Source organism: Thunnus maccoyii, chromosome 9 (genome assembly GCF_910596095.1).
Source record: "Thunnus maccoyii chromosome 9, fThuMac1.1, whole genome shotgun sequence".
NCBI classification, from domain to species: Eukaryota; Metazoa; Chordata; class Actinopteri; order Scombriformes; family Scombridae; genus Thunnus; species Thunnus maccoyii.
This window is the reverse complement of record NC_056541.1, coordinates 14,683,048-14,708,816: the sequence shown is the minus strand read 5'-3', so window position 1 is coordinate 14,708,816 and position 25,769 is coordinate 14,683,048. Positions and strand designations below refer to the sequence as shown.

At 38.5% G+C, this 25,769-nt stretch overlaps 1 protein-coding gene across 1 annotated transcript in view; it reads right to left on the bottom strand.

Annotated features, from left to right (window-relative positions):
- The window catches only part of oxct1a (3-oxoacid CoA transferase 1a), a 47,721-nt gene continuing 21,952 nt past the window's right edge, over nt 1-25,769 (bottom strand). Inside the window, exons 8-17 of the mRNA XM_042421996.1 lie at nt 25,388-25,495; nt 25,067-25,181; nt 22,939-23,033; nt 22,190-22,238; nt 21,649-21,721; nt 20,681-20,756; nt 11,233-11,322; nt 10,206-10,286; nt 1,038-1,139; nt 1-942 (exon numbers count right to left, since the gene is read on the bottom strand). Coding sequence (XP_042277930.1) covers nt 907-942; nt 1,038-1,139; nt 10,206-10,286; nt 11,233-11,322; nt 20,681-20,756; nt 21,649-21,721; nt 22,190-22,238; nt 22,939-23,033; nt 25,067-25,181; nt 25,388-25,495 — 825 coding nt within the window. The 3' untranslated portion in view covers nt 1-906. The remainder of the gene's footprint in view (nt 943-1,037; nt 1,140-10,205; nt 10,287-11,232; nt 11,323-20,680; nt 20,757-21,648; nt 21,722-22,189; nt 22,239-22,938; nt 23,034-25,066; nt 25,182-25,387; nt 25,496-25,769) is intronic.

The following is a 25,769-nucleotide window of genomic DNA, read 5'->3' as shown; positions in this document are numbered from 1 at the left end:
TAAAATTCTGCTTGTTCCACTCAGCACACAAGGTTGTATTTTATTGTATGTACAAAGGCAGGGGAAGAGCACATTTCTGAGTAAAAAAATGTTAAGGCTTCATATTTTCTGAAATGTATGGTATGCCTTCCGACTGAAATTTCTGAGGCTGAGAGAAGAAAGACAGACATAGTTCAAACAGTTTGACATTGTGGCAGAGGTGATTATTAAAACATGCTTCAGATGTTTTAACTACATCTACCTTACTTTTCCAAATGAAAAACAACACAAAAATATATCTAATATTAGATGTCCAATCCAAGTACTTTTTATTACTTGGTGTAGCACAAGTTTACGTAACTACATACACATTTCCTTCGGTGCTTAATGAGGATTCACCTGACCTACATTTGTTTTCTAAGTTCAAAACATTTCAGCTCCCTTTACCTTGTTACAGTAACATATTGATATTGCAGTAAATATGATTTACAAGATGAAGTATTTGTTAAGTTTTTCTATCATTTTTTGTTCATAGTACTAGCAAAGTTGCATTTATTTTAGAGAACATATAGAGAATAATACCTGTTTTAAATGTTATTTTCAGAGGCATTATTTGGCAATAGCTGTACAAACAGAAGTGAAAATCAATAACTCAGTGGTTTAATAGGCAACAATGTAATGTTCCCCGATTGTTTGTCAGATCAAAAATAACCGTGCATGTTGGAACCTTTACATCACATTCAGTTAATATTAGTGGTGACTAAATCCTTCTGATTGCTTGATGCTGATTACCAAGTACCTGAACCTGAACATTTGTGTTTTGTAAGCTTATTTTACCTGTCTCGTGTTACTAAATGAGCGGCTGTTTATCAGACAAATGAAATGACACAAACTGAAAAACCCCTTTCATATCCGTTGCATGCCCTTCTAGATTTGCTGCATGGCTCTCAGGTTGGGTGACACCTAGAAGACACCAGATGGAACACAACACATGGTTACAATCCTTGATGTCAGAAACTAAAATATAATGCTGGTAACCAATCTGTTATGTTACTCACCTCAAAATGTGTGCCAGTGCATGCCTTGATATCCTCAGGAGTGAGTCCCTCCCAAACTTCTATCAGAGTCAGGCCTTTTGTCTTATCAACATCAAACACAGCCTGGTGAAAAGTAGCAGGGCAAAAAGAGAGAGTGGGAGGGAAAGCAAAAAGGATGGGATGTTTAGATGGGGTGGGTGATAAGACAGAAAGACAAAATGATTTCAATGAGTATTTCCTTTAATAGATGTGTTTGAACCCTGTGATTTGCAGTCCCTGAGGTCACAGACAAGGATATGGAGGCTTCAATTATCAAAGTGACCCTAAAGTGATGGCAAGTCTCTCTTTAAAAAAAAAAAAAAAAAAAAAATCAGTGCCAAGAGGGGGAAGAGTACCATTTCAGTGTCATTTGTAGATTACAAAATAGCTGCAATTATTGGTGGCATGTCTGTGAAGGGCACCGTCCCTGATTGTGACACTCTGAAGCTGCAAAGTAATGTGCAATTAGTTTTTAACTGCTGCAATACTTTTAACTGTTGAAACATGAAAGAACATCACTTTAATTAAGAATAATGGAAGCAAATTGTGTGAGTTTCACCCTAAAAGAAACCCATTCTGAAAAACATTTTGATTTCAGAGCAAATAAATATCTCAATTTCCATTAAACCCAACTAAAAACACTAGATTATCTCTGCAGCAACACTGGGTAGAGTGTCAAGCATGTATTCAGGTACTGTACCATGGTTGACAACCATCTATCAATTATGTTGACATGGCTAAAATAGTATTTTGAGTTTCTGTGTTTTTGGAATCCATTTACCCATGATGACACTTCTCTACCACAAGGAGTTTCACATGTCCATTAATCTGATTCTATATTTACAGATAAGCTTACATATGGTTTACGCACAACACACAGTCTGCATGATTCACAAATGAGGGTCCTTGAGATTTCAAAATCTTAGAGTCTGGACTCTGTGCAGACCAGACTGGAAAGTGGAAACTTTCTATAAATTACTGTGAAGAATCCTGTCAAAACCTGCCATTTACACTGAAGGGCAAAGTACCAGTCATGTTGGAAATTTAAAAAAACTAAGTACCGTTCTGTTTTCTGAAAAGAAGCAATGAAAAAGAAAATCAATCTCATACACTAATGCTTGTAGAGTACCTCCAGGCAACAGACCTGTTATTATCACTTTAAAGCCTTCTTTTGTGAGCCAAAATAATTATTTTCATTATATGAGCAATTTCTGTGTTTACAACATCCACCTGACATAGTTTGTTCTCTCCAGAGTGTCTCATCTCTTGAAACTAACGCTTAAGTTTGGATTTGGCTTCTCTTCTTGCTTGGATTCATGTTATACATTTAGTGAATGTTGTCTGATCCCCAATACTGTAATTATTGGTCGGTACTCTGTCATTACCTACATTACTGCTGGTTGCTGAAAGACTGGGTTTAGTTTTCAGCATAAACATGATCTGTATGTCAGATGCAATTTCATGAAGCCACTACATGAGACAGTAGAGGGCAATAAGAAAACCCCTTTTACTTTTTAAATTTTAACTTATTTTAGAATAGTTATTTTTGGAAATTACTTTTTTGGGTGGTTGTTTTGTGGATGTATCAGTTTCCCAAGTTAACATAGTAGTGGCCAAAAATTTGTATGGAGAAATTTAATTTTTAGCACGGATATTATATTCAAATAAATTAAGAGCTAGCAAAATTTGTCAATTCATCGATTACTAGATTGACATTAAATTAACTATTTTTAGTCACTTTTCAAACAGAAACACCAAACATTACCTAGGTCCAGGTTGTCAGTTTTGAGGATTTGCTGCTCGTCTTTGTCTTTTATGATAGGAAATTGATATTTTTGAGGGATTTGGACTGTTGGTTGGATAAAACAAGCTATTTGAAGATATTAATTAGGGCTGTAGGACATTCTAATGGCCATTTTTCACCATTTCACCATTTTCACCCTATGGAATTGATAAAGAAAATAGTTAGGCTATTTGCAACCCTAGTACATCAAGTACCAGTTAGGCAAGTTGATTTAAAGTCTAAATAGGCATATAGCTCTAAATTCCAACATGAATCTCACAAACCTACTGCAAGTTATTTCCTGCAAAAAAGATTTCACCATTAAGAAGTTGTTGGATAATAGCTAATTGATTTAGATTGCCAAGGATTACTGTCAAAGTTTTTGTCTCAAATTGAATGTGACAATATGATTAGTTTACAATAAACTGCTGCTTCATAACACTAGTCTCAAGTGACAAATTATATAGATGTTCATACTGTAAGGCTCATGAAATTATTCTTCAAAATTGAAACTGGAATTATATCATTATCCCTATTCATGCGCACAATGCAAAAATCATGAATTATGAAGATGGGCCAGACACAGTCAACCGTGCTGGGTCCTGTTGCTTCTCTCAGCAGGGACTGACAGGCTAAGCCACAGTCACATCCAGACAAAGCCTGTCAGGACTCTGAGCTCATTAGAACCACACACACACACTGATGGGGCAGGAGGCTGATATCTCACTCCAATATAGCAAGACAGATGGAATGACACGAGGAACATGGGTCTATGGATAACACAGACACTGACATGCATCTCTAATTGTGACACATGTCGCAAGTGATTACAGAAAATTAAAGATTTGTAAAGAATGTGTCAGAGGTGGTCATCAGAGGTGCAAACGTGGCTTGAAGATGTGGCAGGTGCTTTGTCATCTAAGCTCATACTTTGACATATGTTACATAGATACTGTACAGCCCTTGACAGAAAATGTTCTGGAAAAATATAATTCAAAGTGATTAAACATTGACTGATCCAGTTTCCGAAATCTACACTTTGTTACTGAAAAACTGTTTGTTACTGAAAAGCAACTGTTGCAGCCTTTTTTGTTGTGAAACACTGTTGAGTCACCTTTCCTCAAAGTCCTCAAAGTCACCATCATCATTAACCAGATTGATGCACATTAGTCATTAAGAAGCTGCTCGTCTGCCCCATGTGTTGTCTGTCTGGAAGTGGGCTGAATGTCATGTAGCGACAAGCCACCGTCATTCAGGAAATATGCTTCAGACAAATGTGAAAATAATAAAATAGGACTAGAAATAAATATTTTAGCCATCAACAAATACGTATCAAAAGCTTATCCAGTATCCTCACAATGCTTTACAGCAATTACAAGGAGTAGATTATGAGATGAGTTCATACAAAGACGTATGGTAGGACCATAAAAGAATTTCAATTTGGTTTCTGCAATAGTAATTGCTGTCATTACTGAAAATGCCACAGGTAACACTTTTCTGGGCCCATTATGATGATTGAATAATTCAGGAGTTGTTCTGCTTCATCTGTGAATGAATGTTTGTTTTTTTTATAACTTGTACCTTTTTTCTTATTTTTAAAAAGAGGGAATGTTGTTTCTCTAAATAACTGGTGAGAGGTGAAAATAGTGAGAGATTTAATGTGTATACCAATGTCATGGCAGCAGTGCAAACACCTTGGGCCATTGAAGTAATGTGATTTACTCACTGCACATATGATAAACAAAGAAACAATCACAATCCATCATTTCAATGACTGCAAGCAAGAAAGCTTGTAAACACAGAAACTGTGTTTAAGAAGAAAAAAATGGCAACACGTGTATAAAATGGCCCAACCATATAGAAAAGCAGCAGAGACACTGCCTAAGGCAACAGGTTCCCTACCACCCTGGGTCTCAAATCATAGCAACACTATTTAGGACAGCACCTGAATTACCATCCCTCCTGGCTATTGCAAGCCACAGTGAACGCTGTGTTTGTGAGAAGATACTGTGTGCTTCAGCATCTGTGTGTGTCTGCGGGGAAGGAAAATAATATTTTTGGCAGGTTTGGAAGGCCCCAGTTTCTGCTCTCATTTTGGAAACAAATTGGAGCAGAGATTTTAATCATATAAAGAAAGCAACCAGCAGATGATACACTTAGGATAACCATTAACAGGCTTATTAAAGGCAATGTTTGCCACCAGGTTTATAGTCCCTCATTTTCTACAGCAGGGAATTATAGCATTTCCTCTGGTGATCACCACAATAATAATTTTCTCACAGCCAAAAGGTAATTTTATAGACTATGTTGTTGGCTAATCAGAGTAAAATGTCTCAATGTTATGCTGCTGAAATGTATTTTATGAATTTCACCATACATTAGCTCTATTTGTTTGTTAGTCCAGTGAAGGACAATATTGAAACATACACAGAGACTTCTCCAGGTTGGACTGGTGTCATGCTGACCGGTGACTACATCTTATATCAGCTTTATCTTAGCACCAAATGAGATAATTAACAATTCTACTTGAAACAGTCAAAAATTAGGTGAAATGTATATTTTGGAGAGAAAAAAACATTAATACTTAAAATAACTATTCTCTTCAACCCAGCAACAAAGATTTATTAAAGGGAGGAAGCTAATAAATAGTCGGATGGTTCAAGGTGACAGCGAGGTACAGGGAGGCCCACGGGGCGTAAATCATGGAGTCTACATGGTTTATCGATCAACCTTGACGATCAATAAATATGCAACATGTACTGCGGATCAACATTTAATCTTAATTTATTTTTTAATTTTCTCTGGAGTCTAGAGGGTTCTTGCATTGTCTCAAAGTCACCGCCATCTGAGCAACATTGTTTTTTATGTGGGTCTTACAAGTAGCTGTAATAAAACCTGAAAACACAAACGTGAAAAAGACTGAACTTCAATTGGGTCCATTTGCTTTGGCATGGAAAACTTCACTCAAATCGAATATTAGAGGTAAAGAGAGAATGAAGTCTGAAGAAACATTATGCAGATGTGACCAAAATCAATACAACAAAATGAGCTTAATCTACCAGAACAGCCCAACTGATGTAGCTTGAAACAAGTCAGAATGTTTTTTCACTCATCTTTGAATGACACAATAATGTGGATACATTTTCAGTTGAACGCAGTTGAATAGATGGACAGTTTTGACTGGATACCCTGTTTAGTCTTCTTTCTGTTTTCTTCCTCTTCCTTATTCTGCCTTTTAATAAAGCTGAATATGCAAAATGGGTGTAAGTTACTTCTCTTTCCATGCTCTGGTGTCTGTTGACAACAGAACTTCACAGGTATAAAATCATGATTTGATTGATGGTCTTGCAAGCTACAAGCTAACCAAGAAAACAGTAATTTGTGGGCTGCTATACTGACACCCTCAATCAATTTACTATTATACCTGTGCTGTTTGACAACAGAAACAGTAAAAACATGTAATTGACAACACTTTCATTGTATGGTTGGGTTTACTGATTTTCAAAACAAGAAATCACAGAGAGCTGGAGGTGACAAAAAGTTGGGCTCTTGACATTGCTGCCAAGTATAAGTACTTTGGCAATATCTGAGAGGCAGACAAGTTGACAATCATGTGTCAGCAGCTTTGAAAAGCTCACTCCATTCTGTCAAAATTACAAAGAAAAACTGGCATTTTCAAAAGAAGACTCTTCTTTTGAAAATGCCAAGACGGATTGATATTGCTGGTTTAATGTGGATGGAAGGTCAAATGTGGAGAAAAATACATTCACATTCATTCGCAGTAGACCAGACATGATTTCAGAAGAATGTAGCAGAGGAGGGATGTGGAGTAAAACAAGTAGTAAGGACAACAAATAATAGAAAGTTAAGAATTCACTTCATGACAAAGATAGTAAAAAGCTGGTGATGCTATAAGGGAGGAGAGTACTAATGGACAGAGAGGGAGAGAAAGCAGTGGGAGATGAAATGAGGAAGGTGGAGAGGAGGAGGTGGTACCAGCGCTAGCAGGGCAGTAGAAAGAGCTTTAACCTTTATAAATGTTGACAGAAATCTGCTCGCTGAGAAATGTTGTGCAATCACAACAAAAGCCAGTCGAGCAGAAAAGAACAGACAGAGCGGAGGGGGGAGGGGGGGGGGGGGGCTACAGACATAGTGTCTGACTTTGCCCCTGACAGGTCATGTTTTCAATGAGCGAGTTCCAAAGGCAGTAACCACCAGAGGGTAACACAGATTTGATCAGAGTACACGAGGACACAAAAACTACATCAGCACCAAGCTCTACTAGTTACTGGAAGCTTTTTTCTTTCTTACCTCCCCCACACCTTTTTTTTTTTTTTTTTTTCCATCAGCATGTGTGCCTCCTCTTTCCTTTCTCTGTTTCTTACATTTTTTCAACCTTGCTTACCTTTTGCTTATTTCCCTTTTAAAAGAATATTTCACCCTTGGACAATCTTGAGCATCATTTTGACAAAATAAGCTTTACCTATAACTGGAATGTTGGTCACTAAAACCCTACTTGGCTGAAATACAATCCCTGGGCAAACTGAATGATAAAATAATATTCATTCTAGGGCTGGGCGATACGGACAAAATCAAATATTATGATATTTTTGACCAAATACCTCAATATCAATATTGTGACAATATTGTAGGGATGACAATTGATGCTTTAACAAAATATTTACACAATTAAATTTTTGATAGAAAACCTAGAACAGTCTGGCAAATTCAGAAAATTACATCACTTTACTGTAATGCAACCTTTAAAACCAGGAAAAGACAACATTTATGCCATATCACAATATTATAATATCCAAAATCTAAGACAATATCTATTCTCATATCACAATATCGATATAATATTGCCTCATTGCCCAGTCCTAATTCATTGTTCTCCATAGCTGCACTCATTCTCAGACTTTTTGACCTCTTTTCACATTCTTCCATCACAGCACAAAGAACTTAAACTATGTGTAGAGCTGATGAAATATAAGAAACAGAGCTCTTCACGCATAAATGAAGAAGATGGAGCTTTGTCTTTAGGCTAAGCTCCATAAGCTTTCCAAGGGAGATTCAGCAGTAAGATTTCACAATACACTCTGTGCTTTCCTTTTTTAAAAATGGGAATCAACACCTCCACATGTAGGTCCATAAATATTGCCCTCAATGTCCATGCAACACTGAGAAAAGGCATGTCAACTGAAACTGCTCCAGCAATATATAGAGCCTCAGGGTGAATTGCTTCCCAACTCTGCCACTATGGAGCTTCTCAACTTTCTCAGTGACCTCCACCGCAGAGATGAGCAAGTTTTTTCTACTGTATGTCTTCTATCTTTTCCACAGAGGACATATCAGTTGAGTTCAGAAGTTTTTTCAAAAATATCCCTAGCTCACATCTGGATATCACCTCCTTTGAGTAGATAAGTCTCCTTCCTGAGTCATCATGACAGTTGGCAACAATATTTCTTAGGCCAACTGAAAGTCCCTTCTCCATGGCCTCAAGTCAATTTTATTCATATAAACAAAACACACACACAAAGATCTGCTACAGAAGCTGAAGTCCTTCTGACCTCCCAAAACCTAACTTCTGATTCAGGAGTCCCAGGGGATTACCAAGTTCAAGAGACGTCCTTCTTCAGCCTGCCAGCTTCCTTCATCACTGTTGAAGACCAGTGGCCTCTTTGGTTGTCAACACAACAAGCCGAGATAAACTTCAGGCTACAACACTAAGCAGGCTTTGAAGATTCCAAGTCCCCAATCTCCCTTTGGATGCAGGAAAAAAGATTTCAGGTGTGGGAGTTGAAGACTGTGTGGACAGGAGCCTCAGTCAGATATGCCTAGTTTGACCTCACTGTACATTTGAATTTACAGGCTCTGTCTTGCTTTTCACCCAAGTGTCCAAGACATACAACTGCAGATCTGCCACGACTACAAAGATGCATCATACTTTAGCACAAGCATCACCAACATTACAAGAAATGCCCTTAGACAAGGATGGGAGTTTCAACAAAATGCATGATAAAGGGAAACCCAACCCCAATCATGATAATTAAAAAAAACTGAACAAAATCAATAACCAGCCTCCTTACAGAAATTGACAGATTCCATTAGTGTTAATTGAATAAATGTAATTTCCATCTACCCGTGTCACTCTGTTGCATCATACCAATCTATCAGTTACTGTGTGCTTGTTCTCTTGTGTATGTGTGTATGTGTGTGTGTGTGTGTGTGAGTGTGAGTGAGAGAGGATGTAATTTGCAGATAAAGATACAATGTGTGTGACTTGTGTTTCATTGTGTTCATTGTCTCTGTGTGTCTCGCATTTTACTGATACATTCAGGGAATTGATTTGGCTGTGATAAAATAGAAATGCAAACCTGCTGACTGCCAAAGCTAACTTATTAAATTTTGGTTTCAGTTGTTCCCTCTGGAAGCCAAATGGAAGATGGAAAATTGTAATACCTTACAAGGTGCACAGTCAGCCCTCTACTTAAAGGAAAATTCCGGTTTATTTGAACTTGATGTATTACCCATAAATGTGGGAGTTTGTACTCTCTGTGTCCTGCTAAGAGTAGAGTCACAACTGCCACATTTATGGGAGATACATCAGGTTCAAATGAACTAGAACTTTCCTTTAAAACAAAACAAAAGGAAAAAAAACAAGATTTTTAAAATTAATAAGAGTAAAGAAATGAAACAGCCTTATGGATTGTCAGAATTGTAAGCGAGGAATGCTGACCTACAGATTTGGCCACAGGTTAAAGACTTAGTGGGTGTTCAATCTATCACAAGGATTAGCTAGAAGTGACCAGTGACCAGTGAACGAACTGAACTAAACATAAGCTAATTGAGAACACATTTTCATAATTTAGCATTGTGTTACAATAATCTAACAAATACATTCACAATTACTGCATGATAAAAAATAAACAAGCATGAAACCTTACAATCCCACAGGGCTCTGATCCTGCAGCCTGTAAATAAGCTCAACAATATATGTCTTTAAGATTAAAGTAGGTTACAATTGGGTGCCCTTGTGTGTGTATTTAGTGGTTTCCTGTTTTACAAGAACATCGTAGTTTAACAAAGTTACAGACTTAAATTCAAAGTCACAGGTATCCACTTGAATGCTCAGCATGTCCCAAACAAATGTATCTGTCTGCATCAAGGTCTTTTACAGGCCAGTATCCTGCTCAGCCACAGCTCACTCATTGACATGATCTATGCAGCAGATGAATAATCATCTCAAGTTCATGACTAATAGCTCATCCATCCATTCATGCATGCACTCATCTACTTAAATTAACGTTGATCAAGGCATATTTTTATATATATAATATATAAAGGTAGATTAAACAGATACACACCTTTTCTGTGATGATCCGATCCACACACTGCTTTCCTGTCAAAGGCAGGCTGCATTTGTCCAATATCTTGTGTTTTCCTCCCTGCAAGAAAGGAGAAGATGGTTTAAAGAAAGACTGAGCTAGAGAGTCGGTTATGCGGTTCTGCCAGTTAAGCCTGTCAGTTACTTCAAACAGCGTGTTAATACTTTCATGGATGCAACTTCAGTTTTAATATTTCCAGGGATGCAGCTGGTTATGTACACTCATCCTATCCCCCAAGAATATACAGCACTTATTCTGTGTGTGTGTGTGTGTATCTCCATTTCCCCGCCAGTCATCTTTAAAGAAAAAGCACACATCCAAATGCCTCAGACGCTGCCTGAGAGGCACATATTATACATCACACACGCGCGCGCACACACACACACACACTCCCTTCCCATCATGAATGACAACAGGCTTCAGGGCAGCAAATTCATGCTCACCTGCTGCACCATCTGGACTAAAGCTGGGCGCCAGACAGGCTCCCATTAGCAAAAAAGCAGCATGCTTGTGTGAATACAGAATGTTACGTTGCCCTTGCATCATGATGATCTGGACTCTATAAAAGTAAACCAATTCAGTTGGATTGCGTTCTGCTATTCTCAGAAGCCCCCTGGGGTTACTCATCTCTAGCTACAACACCAGTCTAACTAATCAGCTGTTCCTTAAACACAGAGTCCAATTCTGACGAACGAACAGGAGATAGATTGTGTGCAGAACCTCATCAGGATGAGCTGGTGCTCTCTGGTAAAGAGCCATTAAGCAATCCATTAACAGAATTATCCTTAATCAGTCATAACACTCACACTCATTATTCCAGGAAGAAGATACAAAGTATGCAGTGAAGGTACTAACATGAGAAAAGAAAATTGCCAATTTAATTCAACTTGGATTCCAGAGGAACACAATGAGTCTTCAGAGGTAATTTGTAAAGGAAATGTTGGTTGGAACAAGCTTAGTGAAAGTACATACACATACACACACACACTCAGATATGTATACACACCTTAGCTGAGTGCTCCATGGTGACCACCACCTTGGTTCCGGCGCTGGCCACCAAATCCATGGCTCCTCCCATTCCCTTCACCATCTTACCCTTAGAAAGGAGGACAGAAACAGATCAAGTTTTATTTTGGGGTGGACGAAACAACAGTAACACCTAACAATATAACAGAGTCCAATCCGACAACATCATTAACTATAGCCTCAAAAATTACCATAGAGCTCACTGTGTGCCAAATAAAACACAACCATACAAAACAACAGTGAATAAAAACATTCATTTAGCCGGGTGGAAGACAGTGTTAGCTATTCGTCCTCTACTGTAATCACTCACATAGACAGCACTCTAAACAACTGCTGCGCCTCCATACAAAATGCATAAACGTTAACAAAGCTGCTTTGCGGCTTTGTGTCTTCAACTCAAGTATGCAAGGATCTTCTAATGCTTTGTGCTCGGTAAAGCCTAATTTTATCCCTGCACTAGTAAGAGCCTGAAAAACTACACACGCTGAGACAAAGAACAGGGAAAAGAGAGCGGATTGGATCTTCATTGCTGGAAAAATTTGGTGAGGTTACAGTGGCAACATCACACAGTTATGCCAATTAAAGATGATGAAATGCATTAGTAATGTCCATCCCGACAAATCTGTGGTATCTTAAAATGAAAACTGTTTCTTTGTCTTTCAACCTGGGTTTTATTTTAGTGATTATCATTTGGGTTATGATAACATTTTACTTTCCAACATATTTAATAAGGGGAAACAGTGCTAGACACAGTTTAAGAGACACTGGAGAAATGCAAAATGGAACACACAGGTTTCAAACATTTTCAGTTTAACAAATCTAAAACACTTATTGTGAAGTGGGCAGAAGGAAGAAGAGCCTATTATAATAATTCATTGTATTGCAAAACTCAAGACAACTTTTAATGGGGACCACTTCTTCAGTCGAAAGTATTTTGTTATCAAGTAATTCCAATGAAAACTGCTGCAGTGTGTTCTGTGGATAGAGTAACAGTAGCTGGAAAGACATGTTGCTATTGACTTTTTTAATGTAATTTGTCTACACTGTGAGTACTACCAACAAAATTACATTCACTTCTTTTGTATCGGGGCGCCAGTAGAAATGTCAGGGACGGATATGTCAAAATCTGAGCAAATTAAACCAAAGCTATCTGCATGAACAGATACCATTGTAGGTCAGTGAGAGAAAATGTAATTGTAAATTTAAACCTTTAATAGTAGAAGTGCTCAGAGCTCACGGTTCTGGATAAATTTGAGCAGCAAAATTTTTCTGTATTTTATGGTTTTCTGGTATCAAAGGTTGCACTAACATCCCGCAGCAACAGAACTAATAATGTAGTGTATCGGGGAAGTATTAAAAACTAGAAATACTGCCTTGCAGTTGTATGCCTCCACCAACGAGTCAAGTTGTAGTTTACATCCATGTCTGTCCAGACTCATATAATATTTATATTTATAATAATATTTGTAGTGAAGACTTTGAAGGAATTTAATAAAAGGTATTAAGTGTATTTTCCTTGTATGTGTTCACATGTTTGGCCAATTAAACAACTGAAGTTGTAGCCATTTGAAACTTTGAAACTTTGTCACAATTAGCATATGAATTATTGAGTTATGATATGTTAAAACGTGTTTTTGACAACCAAATTCAAATCAGTTCATCCTTGAGTCTGGACGTTTGTGCCAAATTTGAAGAAATTCTCTCAAGGTGTTCCTGAGATACTGTGTTCACGAGAATGGGACAGATGGATGGACGGGAAACCCGCAAACGGTGTGGAGGCATAAAAATGTAATTTAGTACCATCATAAGTGCCATGAAGGGGCCTTGTGTAAACCTGGTCAACTGCTTGGTTTCCAGTTAATAGTGACTGCTAAAGGCTAGCACTGCTAGTAGATGACAATAACATTGAACTGAGCCAAATAAGTGTCACACATTACCAATGATCCACAAATATCCAGAGGATCATTGTCCTGTATAGTAGAACACCAGAAATACAATAGCAAAGACATGTGAGCAGAGCAGGGCACTAGCAACAAAGCCTCTGCACTATAATAAAGCAAGAATCCAACTTGGACCAGAAAGCTTCTCTTCAATACGGTGGCCGTTTACAATAGACTGTTTGTGCAAAATGCAATGCGAAGCTTTGTGTTCCTGCTTCATTCCTGCAACTCTATAATTCTGTGAGTAAAATAATAATAATAATAATAATAACAATAATGATAATAATATTAATAACAATAATAATAACCCTCTTCAAAAATTAAAATAAAATCACAAAACATGAAAATCTCAGTGGGTTTCATTAAAGTGAGCCAAACAAGTACTTTTTTAAAAATAGACAATCTAAAAGATCATCACTGCAACAGAAGTGCCACTCGGGTGAAAAATTGTCTTCAAGTCTCTCATTGTTCCCAATAAAGGTTTCCAAATACAGAAGGCTGACATGCAGATACGGCCACAGGGTGATGGCTGAGTAACTGAATTAAAATCCCATTTGCTCATCAATCATGTGAAGAGCCTGCTTTGCTCTCTGCTTGATAACCAGAGGATATATATGCCAAGTGTGGTGCATCATAAGGATAAAGACTGCCTCCGGGGATGCCAGCTGGGTGGGGAAGATATCAACAGAAAGCGGAAGGAGGGCTAGGAGAGGGGTGGTGAGATAGAGGAACTTGCAATTAATTTCATATACTTTAATGTATTATCTTATGGAACACTGGTTGAAAATGGCCCATTATAAAAGCTCTCTTGAACTCCTTAAATAAAATCACCAAAATAGTGTCTATTTTGACTTCTAACCTTCAAACACATTCTCTCCACTGTTCTTCACCTCTCCACCTTTTTATTTGACCCACAGCGACTCTTAAAATGCTCCAAAAGGAAAGAGTGTCCTTTTTCATATGATCAATGCTAATGCACTTTCTGACAGTCAAAAGGCTAGGTGGCGTGTGCACAGGCCCTTGGGGGATAACACTATCGGACCAGCAAGTCTGGATTTACAGCTGTGTAAGCCAGACACCTGCTAATGTACTCCACCCAGCGACTAGGCTGCTGTTAATCACAGAAGGCATCTGTTTTTGAGAATTAAACATCAGAGTTAAATTACGAGCCTGGTTATGATCAATAAACGAGTAAAAACAATAATGAGCATTTGAAAGAAATTACAAAATGACCTTGTTTTGATGTGTGAGCAATGAAACTTCTGCTGGAGCCACCCTTTATTACAAAAATCTATTGTTTTTTTATGTTCCCGGCAAGCAAAAATGCATATTAAGTGACTGGAAAGATTATAGGACATTTATGTGTTAAACTAGGATTCTGTGCATGTGTGAGCACATGGTCAAATGTCTCACTAAAGCAATTACTTATGACCTTGTTACATAGAAAAACATTATAAAAAAAATCACATTTCCATGGAGACTTGCAGACATATGGGCTTGGTTGCTAACTGAGTATTGTAAATGACCTATATTGCTGGGAGGATTGGCATTTGCCTGCCTCTGATTTACAGCTTTGCATGTGGTTATCTGAGTCAGCTTTGATCTATGCCATTCCGTGCAGCAAAAGTCAAACTTATCGTGATCTGCATGTGTGTGATGAAGAATATATTCATGAAAAGATACAATGGGATAAGCTAATATAACCCATTCCATCCTGTTTACAAAAATAATTGCATTCAATCTAATTAAGCCTTAAACTGTCTGATAAACCTGTTTAGTCTGGCTGTGCATGGTTGCTAAGCTTCCCTAAATCTGCTCACCTGTGAGCCTGGCAGCCAAAAATGTGATCTTTCATGATAACTTGCCTCTTCACATTGAAGCCATTTTGACAAATCAATAGTTTCATGGAGACTCTTGAGCCACAGCATCTGGCTTTCAACCAGCAGGAAGGCACTCCAAAGGACCGAATATATTGTCAGAACAATATCCACAGAATGAAATATCTCTGGCTAAGTCGCCAACAAGAGCGGCGTAATTTAGTCATTTAATTAACACAGCTTTGATGATATTAACCTTGCTGGTCCAACTGAAGCCCCACAGGTTTTTAATTTCCTCACCACTCTGATTGTGTCCGTTTGTCTGCTGTAATCCTAGAACCACGGGGGCACCAGGGCACCTGAAAGTGTGTTTCTACTCACATTACAATGGCATAAACACATGAAAATTGTTACAGTATATTGAACTTCCAAGCAGTGACAATTTTTGTCCAACTGTATATCATAGTATATCATATATCATAGGAATACACTGTTGAGAGACAACTGTTGGGTTGTTGCATAACACATTACAGAGGACGTAATTCTATTCATATGTGCTTTCAATTAAGTATAAGAATTCTATGTTAATGTTGTTATTTATTTCACTGCTTTATTATAGAGACAGTAATGAGAGAATCTCCTTGCACCAGTTCCCACAAATGTAACATTTTTCTTGAAACATCCATTTTAACATTTTAACTGGCTTATTGAACTATCTCTTTGAAATTAATCCTTGCCAGAGGCAGATATACAGTAGCCTACACATATGTTAATTAAATAGGCGTTAAGAGAAGATGTTAGCAATGGAACATCCATTCATATAATGGCTGTAAAAGTGAGAGATAATGTGTGGGACTGCAGGAGGCAGTATCAGTGGTGCAGAACTCAGATTACACAAGACTTCTTAAGTTGAAGCGCTGCTGAGATGATATGGGGCTTTTTCCTATCTTTATTTAAGAATGTGGTCTTTCAATTTGAGAGCGTGATTTATTGATTTCACGTTCAGATTTTCTAATGCTTTTCTTCAAAACACTGCCCTCGCACTCAAATAGCCCCTGCTTGCACCTAGATTTGCTCTGCTTCTGCTCAAACTGTATGTTTGCACTCAGATGTGCTGTTACTTACACAGATTTCCTGCTCCAGCTTCAGTCTTTGTCCTCGCACTCAGGCTGCTTCTGTACGCTCATGAAACGTCTGTTCTCAGATTTTTGTGCAACAATCCTGTCAAATTCCCTAACCAATAGAAGGTCAGGTGTAGTGTTGACCAATGAAATGATCCCTGCCTCCTTGTGCGTGTTCACTTTACTTGAGGTCCTTAACTTTGGCAGTCCGTGTTGGCTAGCAATCCCCTAGACTCCTGCTCCTGAGTCATGAAGGTGACGTCGTTTTCTCTTTTAGCACACCGACAGGAGGCCCGTAAGCTATATGGCTAATATTATAAGTAGCAATTCTAGTAAAAAGTACGGGTGCTGGTATATATACTGTATATTAACTGTCCTTTTATTCCAAAAGTTGTAAAAAAAAAAAAAAAAAAGCAAGGGAAGTACATTTAATAAAGCCCTGGAGGGAAGGAGTGGATGAACCCAGTTAAAGAGTAACAGCCTGTACAGGATGCTCTACGAAGTAAAGTGAATGCGCCCGCAAAGAGGCAGGGATCATTTCATTGGCCAACACCACACCTGACATTCTTGTTGGGGGATTTTGACATGGTTATTGTACAAAAAAAATCAGAAAGCAGAGCAGAAATCTGAGAGTAGACGGATGTGTGAGGAGAAGAGCTGAAGCTGGAGCGCAGGAAATCTGCAAGCAACTGTACATCTGAATGCAAGCATACAGTGTGAGCAGAAGCAGACCAAATCTAAGCACAAACAGGGCTATTTGAGTGTGAGTGCAGGGTTTGAGGGAAAGAATTACAAAATCTGAATGTGAAATCAATAAATTGTGCTCTCTAACTGAAAGACCATTGAATAAGAAAAAAAGCCCCATACCTAAGTCCTCTATATACAGTATATGACAATAAACTTCTGCATACAAGAGCCTCCTTCCTCTACCCTGAAAAGGAAATTTTAGAAAACTAATACAGTGTTGCCTTTTAAGTCAAGACGGATGATTCAGGAGCCAACTGTTTCCAAGACATAAAGAACTACTGCTGTTCCAAAATGTGCTGCTACAGCACTAATGCATGAGAAAAGCATCATTGGAAGAATGCTTTGACTAATACTGTATTTCTCTTACTGGGCTCAGGGGTTGCTTGCATTTTTTTAATGTTGCCATGACAACAGAATACAATTTCCTCATTTGTTCTGCAAGTGTTCACTTCTAGTCAGTGGCAGAAACACCACAGAAAATGACCAACCAACTGGATTCCTTTCTCTCCCCCTCAAATTCTCTGACAATCGCCGCTGTCTGATACAAATGGCTCTCTATTTAATAACATAGCGACGGACTGCCATGAGTCTTTGTTACCCAGACAACTAATGACAAGCACCAGAGGGAGAGACGGGACCGACAGGAAGACAATGGGCACCGTGTTCAAAGAAAATGAAAACTGTTTACTGTGTATAACTGGTGAAAGCAGTGTAATCTACCGTGAGAAATTACAACCAATATTTTCTTTCCCAACAATGACCAATGGCCTTTAGATCAATTTGAACTTGAAAGTCTAACCAGATAAGTGGGAACACTGGAAAATGTGCATAGTAGAAGCCTGTAATATGTAGCAAGCATGAGTTAAGGTGAATGAAAGCAGTTACACAATAAACCCTATCCAGTTATTTTGAGTCCACAATATTCTTTGTGCTTGATCCGAAATAACCTGATGCACCAGCTGGTTTGTTACACAAAACCATCTGAGAAGTCGTCCTTGGAAACTGTTTGGAAAAAGGCAGGTACTTTCAAAAAAACTTGGCAGGTGATTGGATGAACCATCTGTCTATCACTGTCTTACCTTGCGAGGCAGCTGGATTCTTTTAGGTATTACGTTTAATAGCATTAAAAACACAAGGGTTAGCTCCACTCCTATATGTATATTGGGTGGGGGGCAATCAATAAATAAAATAAACATTTAAAAATGACACTGTGACCTACAGTATCTGCTACTGAAACACTTTAAAGTTCTAAGAAATAAGCAGTATGCTCTTAAGCTGCTCCTTCATTAAGGCCATCAGGCCGTATCATGAGCACTTGAGCAAGTAACTGCATCTTAATAGTCAGTAACTCGAGCAATTGCAGCACTTAAGCTGCAGTTATACTGAGCTACCAGGGGACTGGAATGTAGGTCTGATGTAGCTCTTGTTTTCTCTGTTTCAAGTCAATGGCTATCAAACTAAATTCTATTCTGTAAAATACATAGCTGTATTTGAGTTCACCTGATACATTGTTATGGCTTTGGTCAACTTGAACATGTATTCCTCACAGATTCCAAGGAATAAGTGAAAACTAAAGTAGCATTATTCAGACAGCCAAAAGTCATGGTAGTAGGAGTCAATTATTGTTCTGATTTTGAAAACAGTGTGAGGCTGGCTGTTAGAAATCTGTGAGGAGGTGCACATGACAGAAAACATCAGTGTCTTTTTGGAGTTTGAGAGAGTAATGATGTTATTTTATCATGCTGTGATAGAGGGTATATAATGTAACAGAATCTCAGCTTGGTTTGGTAACATATCAATTAAGTTAAAATCCCAGATAAACAGACTGGTCCACACAGCAATGAAAGTGATGGGGGTGAGAAGAACATCCCAAATGCTCTTTGAGAAGACCATAGTTAAACAGGCTAGGAAAATTATTGATGATGCCTCCCATGTCCTGTATTCAGAATACGAAATGCTCCCATCAGGTAGACGCTACAGGGTTCCAATTAAATACAGGAAAAAATGTCTGAATAGGTATAAAAACTCTTTCATCCCTCTATCAGTAAATGTCCTAAACTCAGGACATGAGGAGGGTGTGACATGAGGAGCTGTGTTGCACGTATGTCTGCTACTGCACTATACTTGTATGTATTTTTATGTGGCAGACAAATTTCCCTTGGGACAAATAATCTTGAATCTTGTCTGCATCCTGTGTGAAGGGCTGAGTGCAAGACCCCTAGACTTAGGACAGCTTGCTACAGCTCCACCAACTAAATGATAAAATCGCACACCAAATCCAAAATGCCATCCTTTATTCTATTACCCCTTTCTCTCCTATCTATTGTTTTTCCAGATGTTTCAGGCTGAGTGGAGATGTAAAAGCATTTCAAAGCCCTCAACTGGAAAATGTTCATCTCCATTTTGCATATTAAAAGCGTTCAAAATCAACATAATCATGCTGAGAGTACTGCATCCCTGACTCCTACGTAAAACATTTCCAATTTCACGCTATGTACCCATCTTTAGATAGTGAATAATTTTCATTATCACTGAAGGTGGGAAATGTAATTCTCTTCATCCATCCTTTCAAAAGAGGGGATAATGAAGATTGAAGCGTAGGTGAGGACAGAGGTACTGCTGCGTTGCTGCACTGTTTCACTGTACAAACTGTCCAACACTAGAATGGCCAAACAAGATAAACGCCCTGCCTCTGAATAAAAGCTCAACTGCAGGCCTTCAATATCTGCTTGGTATGCTTAATCAAGCGCCAGTTAATTAGCAATTACCATAGACAAACAAGTACAACTCGAGGTAAATAGAAAATAAATTACATAGCAGAATTTAGAGATCGCCATTGACAACAATATTCTTTTGCACAGAGCTGCCTTGCATGTCTCGTTACTCTGTCTGTATCCTCTTGGCTGCTGAGAAGAGCTGCATCTATAAAATGATGCACTGGCTGAAACAGCCTTGCATGTACACTTCAGTCAAGCAGAAAACAGCTGCGTGCCACGGGGCATTCTGGTTGAGCCCTCCCACATTGTCAACAGGCTTTTAATGGGTTCTTGACCTTAGTAATCATTGAGGAGAGCTGTGGCCACTGTGGTCTTAAGACCAATTGACCTGATGAAACATCTAGCAATAATGTCGGTCACCCATTATACTGGAGCACTCACAAACATCCCCTGCACCCCCCATCCGCAGACAATCATACCCCCATACTCTTGAATAACAAAACCCAAGGTCTCACCCTCCCTTGAGGACATTCCCTTGTTTGAGAAATATTGAAGGCCACTATGCATAAAATAAACAAGTCTAAACTGTCTTAAGATGAACATACCACAGGAAATTGCAACCAATTTTTAGTACATAAGTTCTGCTTTTTGTTACTATTCTTCTGCAGCAGCTCTATGCAAGCGCAAAAGGGAAATTTGACTGTAATTTGGGATAACTCAGAGTCCTGAAGCCTCATATTATCTTCAACTAAACTTCACAATGCATTTTTACACAGAATAAAGACCTTGGATTTTGTCCCCCATTGTTTGAATCACTTTAGAGAGGGATCTCTTTGCTGCCACAGCAGACAGGAGGAACAATTAGAGCAACCAACAAATCTTTCAATGTACATATGGGCATGTTAGTATTGTTTGAAGACAAGCTTAAAAAATGTGAACCTATTTTTTAAGATCAGTACATTTATACCACATTACCATATACGTATTTTACTGATGGTGTTGTGTCGTTGTGACCTCAGCAGATGGAGCAGAAAGCATAGATTTAGAAAAAAGTAAAAGAAGGTGTGCCATCAAAACTGAACTTACTGGGATCATCCAGTTGGCTAAGTCTCCGTGTTTTGACACCTGCATGGCTCCCAGCATTGTCAGGTTGATATGACCCCTACAGAGAATGAGGCAACAGTTGAAGATAGCAGTCAACTTCTGAATCAGTTCTTAAGTCCACTCATCAAAAAAACAAACAAAAAAAATTATGACAATAGATCCATTTTTGTTTCTGTCCCAAGACAAACACAGTACACACTCAAGCACTTAATTTTTCTTCTATTATAGAGAAGAAACAGAAGTACAGTCACAGGTAGTGAAGTTACCTAATGTTTGAGGAATTTGTTATTCTCATGTTGCATAGAAAGTGTGAGGCCACACACTGAGACTAACAAGTGATGAAGTTTAGTCATAAGGAAGTACAAATCTAAATGTAATCCCAGGACAAGACGTAGCTGCTGTGGTATTTGAGGAAACAATCCACCATATGTTGTGTTATTCTTTCTTAGCGACTCTGGACTCTTTAACTGTGTTCACACAACAACAGACACACACACATGCACACACAGAGTCAGCATGGTTCCGTTTGGTCCCTGCCAGTGTGAGTGGACAGCGCTATTTATGAGCACTATTGGATTTCCACTGGGTGGACAAACAGAACTGATGCTGCAGGGAGTGCGGGTGGGCAATCTCAGACAGCTGGCAAATCAATAAGAACCAGAGACCTTGGGAATATTGGCAAGGCTGCTGTCTAGTTGTACTGGTGACAGGGGCTATTTGTTAGTATCATGGCCATGTCCTGTGGTCAAATCCTGCTTAATGGTTATAGGTGACCTATGGTGCAGGTGACAAACTATTAACCTGAGAGAAATCTAGCTGATAGAATTAACTCTTGGTATTAAGGAAATTGTTAGCAGATATAATAAGCTGTCTGCATGGCCAGATATGTCAAGCTTATCTAACTTTCAGTCGGTACCTACATTTTCAAAGCTTGAGTGTTATAGCCTTACCCTCTGATCATGGCAAATGACTCATCGCTGGAGAAATAGGCAGCCCCAGGGAGCACGGTGACAGTCTCCTTCCCTGCAGAACAGAAAGTTGACGTGCTTGATTTTTTTTGCAAAACAGGATATTTCGATTCATTATTTAAAGCAGTACACTGTTAAGAGCACACTAAACTAAACACAGTTTACATAAAGGTATAAGAGTAAATAAAATTATAAAAGACATTTAGTATTAAACAAATACATAAAAATCAATTGATTGAGTGAATGAAAAAGAGTGTTCATCTATTAAGTAATGATTGTAATGTTACGTAATGTAATGATTAAGTAATGATGATAATCCATTGTATTAATCATTCATCTAAGTGTGTTTTTACCATGCAGAAAAAACATATATATGGGAAGTCACATTTTAGCAGAAAAGCTCTCTTCATCCATTCATAATTTTGGTTCAGAAATAAAGTTAGATAAACATCTTCAGAGCTTTTAATTTTTTTATGTATACATAAATTTATAACTGGGAGGTATTGATCAGGATAAACCTCACCAGCATTAATCAGGTCTGCATCCACTGCCTCCTCCACGGGGTAAGGGCCCTATGCACAGTGGAATGAAGATAAACAAGACTGCACACAGACGGGCAGGGACACATACACTCACACATGTCACTCAGCCTGACCGGCCATGATCTTTCCAGGGAGAGACAGACACAATCACATTTCTCTGATTAGATGAGACATTGATTTTCTCAGTGTTCAGCAAAGGGAGCAATCCTTTTGGACAGAGGAGAGGAGAGGAGAGGAGAGGAGAGGAGAGGAGAGGAGAGGAGAGGAGAGGAGAGGAGAGGAGAAGAGAGGAGAGGAGAAGAGAGGAGAGGGAAGTACCTTTTTTAAAACTGGCACTCATAATTAAAAAGAAACTTTGACAAATAAGGCATTAGCATAGACGCCTACACTCTCCTGTCAACACAACTGATTGGAAAGTCAGTAGCAGTCTTTGTTGAAAGCTCAGCCAGCAAATAATGATTGGGAGAAAAGAAAAATGGAAGCAAAAGTGTCAAACTGCCACACTCTGTTATATAACAATCCCAGCACATTTCAAATGAGGGCCCCAACTAGAAATGATACCACTCAAATGAATAGCTATTCATCTTGCTACATGCTCAGAGCACAATGCAGTTTGACGCTTAAAACATCCGTCTACACAAAGAATTGAAAATATGCTGCTCGTTAGCTTGTTTAGTTGAGATTTAAAGCACTGAAACCTGAGGGGGAGGAAAACTTTCTGTTGTCTTACCAGTCCCAAAATTCCATTCTCACTTTGGAGGTGTACCGTGATGTCTGGTTTTATAAAGTTGCTGGCCAGCATGGGGATACCAATACCAAGGTTAGCTGATTGTTTCTTTGTTAAAGACTGGAACGATTCCATTTGTAATCATGCAGTAAAAATGATGTATTAAGATCAAAGAGAAACATTAACAGTATTATACTGAAGCTCCTTTAAAGGAAAGATTCACTTTTTTTTTTTTCTTTCTTAAAACAACTGTCAGGTGCCCAAATGAACATTGAAATAGGTTTTTCTTGCAATAATCATTCCTCCTGTTCATACTGGCTGTTAGAAGATCCCTTCATAATGCACTTACAATGCAAGTGATGGGGGGCCAAAATCCAAAAGCCCCCTTCTGTGCAAAAATGTATTTAAAAGTTTATCTGAAGCTAATATGAAGCTTTAGCTGTCCAAATCACTCAAATCAAGTAGATATGTTTCAAAGTTAGTCTTTTTAGTGCCAAAGTCTCTATTTTTGTTCCTATACTTCCACCACAGCTCACTGCACACTGTCCGAGTAGAGCTGCTGCATTTATCGCGGTAATGCAATCTCGTCACGCCCACCGCAGAGTCAAGCTGATCACCGCTTCACCACTGAGTGAGCGACTCAAGTGATGGGACATTAGTTATACTCTCAGGCTTGACATAAAGAATGACGTGCCTGCCGAATGCTGACCAACATTCCTGCTGCAAAGTCAGTCTCTTAAAGACAAAACTGTAATAAAGATCGACAATTAGACAATAGAGGCTATAAAGAATAGACTACTACAGGAATAAATGCATTTGAAAAATTCACCATATTGGTCCAAATATAAGACAGGTTTTTCTTCCTGGAAATACATCTGAAAAAGTGAGATTGTCTTATATTCAGGGTCTAGACAATTACATGTTCACGACATCAGATATTCATTTTGAACGGATAAAGTACCGGTGTAAAACCGACTCCTACACAGAGTTTGTTTATAGTGAGTGTGTTGGAGTCAGTCAGCCCTAAAATGTTTCATTAGTCCAGTTTGACCTGCAGGAGTTTCTGAAGGCTCCTGTAATGTGTTTTTCTGCCATGGAGGAAATAAATTCATGATGAGTGAGAATGAGTCCAAAGCATCTTCTGACGTCTCTACTGCAGAAACGGAATATGTCAAGCTGCCAAATACCAACGTCACAGATGATAAGAAGCTCAAAAAGACAAACAGGCAGTCTTATAAATGCTAACTGCCAGAGAAAATGATTTTTGACTTACTATACTATAATGAAAGTTACACTCAAAAAGTATTTTTCCCAAAAACAGGTGTTGTATAAGGCGGGGTTGTCTTATAATCAAAGTCACCTCATATTCGGGCCAATACGATATTTAGAAACCAATTATTTATAAACTCTGAGGTTTAAATTATTTTTTTATAGCAGTTACCCTGATGGTTTAAATGGCTTAGCTTAATTCCCCCATCACTTACAGAAAGCACATTTGAAGGGGACCTTTTCATAGCCAGTGTGAACAGCAGGAATGATTACAGTGAGGAAAACCTCTTTCAGTGTTCATATGGGCACCTGACTGTTGTTTTAAGATGGACTTGGAAAATTGTGAACCTATCCTTTAAGACAAACCGTACAATGCTCAGCCTCCTCTTCAACTTCCTCATAACAGTCATGTTGTGTGAACAGGCTCGATCTTTTTGTTTATGGACAATGCTCAAACCCACAGAAATGTGAAGTCCAAACATTTCCAAGATACCACATATAACATGCTGAATTACAAAGGGAATGTGAATAAGTCCAAAAATCACTGAGTGGTTAATCACAGGTCAGCCACCCAAAAACAAAGGAAGCTTTCATGAGGAGGGAGTAACATGTAAATGTGAAATGCTTAAAACATGTGCAATACATGATTTGCCAGTGCAATCAACTGATGCCGAGGCTAAAATTATTCATTATGTGTGTTGAAAAGAAAGGAAGCTGAGGCACAGCTTTCTATGGCTATTGGCCAACACCTGGTTTGCTTTCATTTGTTCAAACGGGAGGGAAGCACCTAGAGAACCAAATAATATGTAGTCAGTGGGACTGTACGATTAGTTCACTGCTTGCATTCTTTTAAAAAGGATACCATACATCCCATCCTCAAACTCCAGCGCAGCACGGCGAATGATCCTTTCCCGAACAATATCAGAGTCCTTCTTTGGTTTGGGCTTCTCTTGTTGGCTTTTCCTTACTGTGCGTTTCTGGAAACATTCAAAGATATATAAAGCATTGGGAAGTAGCATCTTCAGAGGCGAATATCTGGATGAGCAGAGCTTGTATGTATGTTTTTGAACAATGATGGAAATAAGTTCAAATGAAGAGTTAAACCAGAAAAAGTTTAACTCTACATTTTATTGTTACAAGATTTTATAATTCAATGCAGTCATTAAAAGACCTTGTTTTGTACCTCAATTCTTTTTTCGTAGCTTGGTCCCTGGACAACCCTGTGGACATAGATGCTGGGTATGTGGATGTCCTCTTCAGCAAATGTCCCAACATCAACCACTTCCTCCACCTGCACGGAGACACAGATGAATGAATGTAAAATGTCTCATGACCTTTGAGATTAAAGTTCAGATAAGGAAACCATGCACTGATGGAATTACACCAACAGGAAATAGCCTCTGCCTACCCAGCTATGAAATTTAACAGATTAACAGATAAAGATGAAAGATTTTTACCTTTCTGCAGGCTAATCTCAGGAAATTACCTTGATTTAGTGGTTATTAAGAAACCAAATAATCTGAGGCACACATTTCATTCATTTTGATCATTCCTAATCAAAATAT